Source organism: Arvicanthis niloticus, chromosome 26 (assembly GCF_011762505.2).
Source record: "Arvicanthis niloticus isolate mArvNil1 chromosome 26, mArvNil1.pat.X, whole genome shotgun sequence".
In the NCBI taxonomy this organism is placed as follows: domain Eukaryota; kingdom Metazoa; phylum Chordata; class Mammalia; order Rodentia; family Muridae; genus Arvicanthis; species Arvicanthis niloticus.
This window is the reverse complement of record NC_133434.1, coordinates 8,130,578-8,135,766: the sequence shown is the minus strand read 5'-3', so window position 1 is coordinate 8,135,766 and position 5,189 is coordinate 8,130,578. Positions and strand designations below refer to the sequence as shown.

At 34.7% G+C, this 5,189-nt stretch overlaps 1 protein-coding gene across 1 annotated transcript; it reads left to right on the top strand.

Annotated features, from left to right (window-relative positions):
* Positions 1 to 2,712: 2,712 nt before the first annotated feature.
* LOC143439023 (olfactory receptor 10N1-like) lies at positions 2,713 to 4,940 on the top strand. Its single transcript, XM_076924742.1, has one exon. The coding sequence runs from the start codon at positions 2,713 to 2,715 to the stop codon at positions 3,628 to 3,630; it is 918 nt and encodes a 305-aa protein (XP_076780857.1). The 3' UTR covers positions 3,631 to 4,940.
* Positions 4,941 to 5,189: the final 249 nt, after the last annotated feature.

Below are 5,189 nucleotides of genomic sequence, written 5' to 3'. Positions count from 1 at the left end.
TTATATTGCACTGTGCTAGAATGTTTTGATATGGTACTGACATATGGGCTGTATGGGATACTATAGCACTTAGCCTGTGTCCCGAATCTTCTCATTCCTTGATGTATTTTTCAACAAAATTCTGCTATCTTCATAGGGAACAAAGGGTAGTTCCTAAACATACTCGTATTTTATGGTATTCATGCCAATATTAAACCAGTGTGTTCCCACCACATGCCTTGAGTGAAGATATAAATAAAAATTACTCAAATCTTCTACTCTACAAATAACTAGAGCAAGTCAACACTTAAAACAAATGCATTTCTCTTGAACATCTCATCTTTTCTAATTACTTTCCTTTTTCCTTCTGGCAGCAAAAAAATTCTGTCATATCCAAGATAAATTTATTTCTTAACAGGAGCTTCAGGAGAGAAATATTATATGAGTTTGCCAATAATAAACATAATTGAATATTCATTACACATTAAGCACACTTATAAACAATAGCATTTCTCCATTTTATCTTGGTTTACAGTGACTCATTTGCTCCTTACTGTATCCTACACTTTTATGGCTCTTATGTCATTCATTACATTACAATTTCTTCTATATCTTTTGCTAAGATTACTTTCTCTGAAATGTATTCATATGTTCACACAGTGGTTTTTTTTGTTATTGTTTGCTTCCTCTGACCATTGAGATGTAATTTAGTTCTCCTGAAAACTCTAGCAATGTGCAAATTTGAGATGGCTCTTTGAGTACTCTGGAACCACCAGAAACCATGACCTCTCCTCTACAATGTTTCATAAACAAAAATATAAATTTAAGTCCAGATATTGTTCTATGAGAAATTGTCAATATATTTAGGAATAAGAGGGTAGAATATTAGCTTTCTTTTAACAAGAACTGGAAATATCCAAGATCCAATAACTCCAATGCAATAAACATTCATTATAGACTTCATACAATAATGAAACTAAATTACTTTAATAATTTATTATTAATTTATATAAATATATAATACATAACATACAAGTTTATATAAAACTACATGTAATTATCACAAGAACTAAAATGATCAATCTAAATGTACCATAAGAACTCTGGTTATTTGAAAAAAATTTTTGTTATATTTCAGATATTTTTATACCAAATCCTCTTCATGCTTTTTTTTTATGTTGCTATGTAATTTGAAATAATAGTATATTCTCATGTGGCTTTCCTTAGAAAATTAAATTTTCTTTCCTTTACTCTTTAACCATCTTAATATTTTCATATTTTGGCCTTCATTAATAGACAATGATTGCCAGCAATTATGAAGATTTTGACATTCTGCCTGCCTCTCTCCTCTCACAGAATCTCTGTAAAGAGTAATTGTTCTCTGGTAGGAAAGGAAGTGTGGAAGCTGGAGAGAGAAGATGAACATTGTGGCTCTTGAGTTCATTGTTTCAAATTCCCAAATACCATTCCATGTTGAAAGTAATCATTTCAGAACCTTCAAAAAATGTGGTGGTGTCAAAACAAATAGGTAGCATCCAGAATATGGTGTTATAGAGATTATAGTTAATAACTATGAATGACCTCATTTCTTCCTAGAACAATACGTTTGTGAGGTAATTTCCACCTTGTCATTCAGGTATGTACCCACTGAGCAAAGACTTAAATTCTAGCTTTTCAATATACTCTGCTAGGTTATATTTAGATTATATATCCTGGTCTTAATTTTAGGACCTCAAACTTATCAGACCCTGCACTCAACCTCACCAGAACATAATGCATGGATGTACATGATATTGACATCACTTCCAAGGTTTTAGAAGGTAAAATATTTTTACATAGATATTTTACATTAATTGTAAGGGAAGATTAGAGAAAGTGAAAAAATGAAATCAAAGTTAGACATCATAGCAATGTTGAGTGGATAATATCTGAATGATTTGTACCTCAAGGAGATAAATAAAGTAAAAACACAAAGTGGAACACAGTTTGGTCAAGGCTAAGTCCTAAGAACCTTCAAAATGCAAGCATTTCAACATATTTATCACACTTACTCAGAGGTACTTTTGGGTTCTAGGCATATTCAATTACCTATTTTTATTCAAATGAAACAAAGCAAAACATGGCATGATGACTGCCAATGACAGTGTATACGGATGTATATACTAAAAGAATACATTTGGCAGGTCTGCTGTAGAACACTCTTCTAGTTTTAGTAACATCAAACTGTGTTTGATATATGTATATGTGTGTAAATACTATAAAAATTTCATTTTAATACTCCTACTTCAAATTAGAGATGAGAGTCTCAATGGTCAAATTTGATGGATATTTTGGCATGCTGATGAATGTTACTGAGTGATTTAAAAATGTTCTAAAAGGAAAGAGAAGAAACAATTTTACAGGCTGGATTTTTGTTTTGTGTTCATTTTAGACAATGGATCATGGAAATTAGCTAAACCACATTATTGGTTGGTACTTGGAACTCTTACCTTCTTAGCTCATCTGTTATTTCAGGTTTTAGTATGTTTCCATTCATGTTTTAGAGAAAATATAACTTTAGATATAAAATCTCTATTCTTATTATGCTATTATATGACAAACTACCTTGAAATAATTTTCATTGTTATTTCTACTGAAAAAAAATAAAAATTAGAACAGTAAATACATTATAAGTATTAACCTCTACATTCATATTTTCATGTTTGGGAAAATCCAAAACAGGCTTTCTGCACCATGGGAAATCACACATTGCTGGATGAATTTATTCTATTGGGAATACCCCAGACAAAAGGACTGGAGACTCTACTCTTTGTGGTGTTCTTATTCATATATATCTTTACCTTGCTTGGAAATTTACTCATCTTTATAGCAATAGTTTCTTCATCTTCCCTTCACACCCCCATGTATTTCTTCTTGGGACTTCTATCCATTTTTGACATGTTGTTCCCATCAGTAACCTGTCCCAAGATGCTACTTTACCTCTCTGGCCAGAGCCCAGCCATCTCTTACAAAGGCTGTATTGCACAGCTCTTCTTTTATCATTTTCTGGGTTCTACTGAAGGATGCCTCTACTCTGTGATGGCCTATGATCGTTATGTTGCCATCTGTCACCCACTGAGATACATGCTCATCATGAAGCCTGGGGTGTGCCTGAGCTTGGTCACAGTATCCTGGTTGATAGGATGTCTTCAGTCTGGCATCCTGACATTCTTTACCTTTCAGTTAACCTACTGTGAGCCTAATCATGTCCACCATTTCTTCTGTGACATTCCTGCAGTTTTACCCCTGGCTTGTACTGATAATAAGTTGGCCCAGAAGGTGGGTTCCATCAATGTTGGCTTTCTGGCTCTGATGCTTCTCTTCAGTGTTTGTGTCTCTTATGTACACATTGGGGTTGCCATTCTGAGAATCCGTTCAGCAGAGGGCAGGCAGAAAGCGTTCTCTACCTGCAGTGCCCACCTCACTGCCATTCTCTGTGCCTATGGACCAGTAATTATCATCTACCTGCAACGTACACCAAACCTTCTGCTTGGGGCTGTGGTGCAGATATTAAATAATATTGTCTCGCCCATGCTGAACTCTTTAATCTATTCCTTGAGGAACAAGGAAGTGAAGAGAGCCTTGAGAAGGGTGTTTCACAGTTTAGCTTAGGTGCTCAGAAATGAATTACGAAGTTCATGATGCATTTTTAAAAGCTATTTTCTGATATCAGCAACCACTGGTTTCAGTCTCTTAGACAAATCACTACACCAAACACACTTATTTACAGGATTTTATTTTTGTTTTGCTTCAGTAATTCCCAGTATCTCATAATTGCACCTATATCCATTCTTATTCTCCATGCTTTTCCTGGGCAATTAGTCTGTAAGGCTCATAAAAATAGCTGAATCCAGGTTTTGTGTCTCTATGAAGGGCTTACATTTTGTTATGTTATTAAAGATAGAAAATAACTTTCATCATTCTCTTACTCCTTCCTCTGTGTCAAGTCTTGCCTCACTTCAACTTCTGTTGCACTTAGAATACACTTCTTTCTGCCAACTAACATTTCCTGTCTCACACGTCATGGATTCTTTTTTTTATTAGATATTTTATTTACACTTCAGATGGCATCCCCTATCCCCATTCCTCCCCACCCCCCTTAGGAAACCCCTATCCCATGCCCCCTTTTCCTTTTTGCATTTATACATTTTTTTTTAAATAATGTTAATCATAGGCTTTATAAGTTTGGAATTGTTCAATCAGAAGTGTAACCCACTGACCAACCTACATATAACAACTATCTTTGACTGGTAGAGATACATGAATATCTGCCTCCCTGTCTCCCCCCTCTTTCTCTCTTTCAACACCTAGATTTCTCTCTTTCAACACCTGGATTCTTAACTCATACATTTAGAGAATTAATTATTCTTCAGACACTGAGGTGAACTTTTTCACATATACTATCTTTTTAAACATTTTTATGATGATTATAAAGTATACACAACCTCTAAAGGGCTCTGAAGATAAGGTCCTCAAATACCAAGCCAGTTTGTTTCATCATATAGTAACCAGAGCTTTAGTTTAAATTCTTCATGAAATTGGTAACAAATACTTTACCTATTGAGTCATATCTTTGAACTCCACATTTTTACCCATTCGATGGGTAAAAGTAAATAAAGGTAAGATTTAAATACACACACACACACACACACACACACACACACACACACACACACACACGTCGAGTCTTTAAGAGTAAAACTTTCTTGAATCACTTGCCTGACAATGTGTCATTCATTGTCAACTCTTAAAAGAACTTGTGACAGAAAGGGGTGGGTCAGAAAAATGACTGGTAATGATTACATACACAAGTCTTTTGATATACTGACTCTGTCATCACCAATCATTTTGTTTTACTTTTGGCTCCAACTATAGGTAGATATATAGCTTGTTTTTCTGTGCCATATCCAGTGACATTAAAATCAGACTTGGCTCAAGTACTCTTGCAGATTCCTCTGCTGTGATTTAATCCCTGCTCTGTGCTTCTTAATAACTTTAATAGATATCACCAAATCCTTCCAGTATCTGTGTGAGGAAAGAATTGCCACTCAGAACAAAGAAGGAAGGAAATTGAAGCCCAGGAAGCTGAAGGCACAGGCCAATGTCACACACAGTGAATATGACTTTGAGACTCCAACCACCTCTTCTCTGTTTCTCTCTTTCTAAATCTC

Excerpts from the sequence above, each read along its gene's own strand:
- LOC143439023 (XM_076924742.1), top strand. The coding sequence starts at position 2,713 with ATGGGAAATCACACATTGCTGGATGAATTTATTCTATTGGGAATACCC.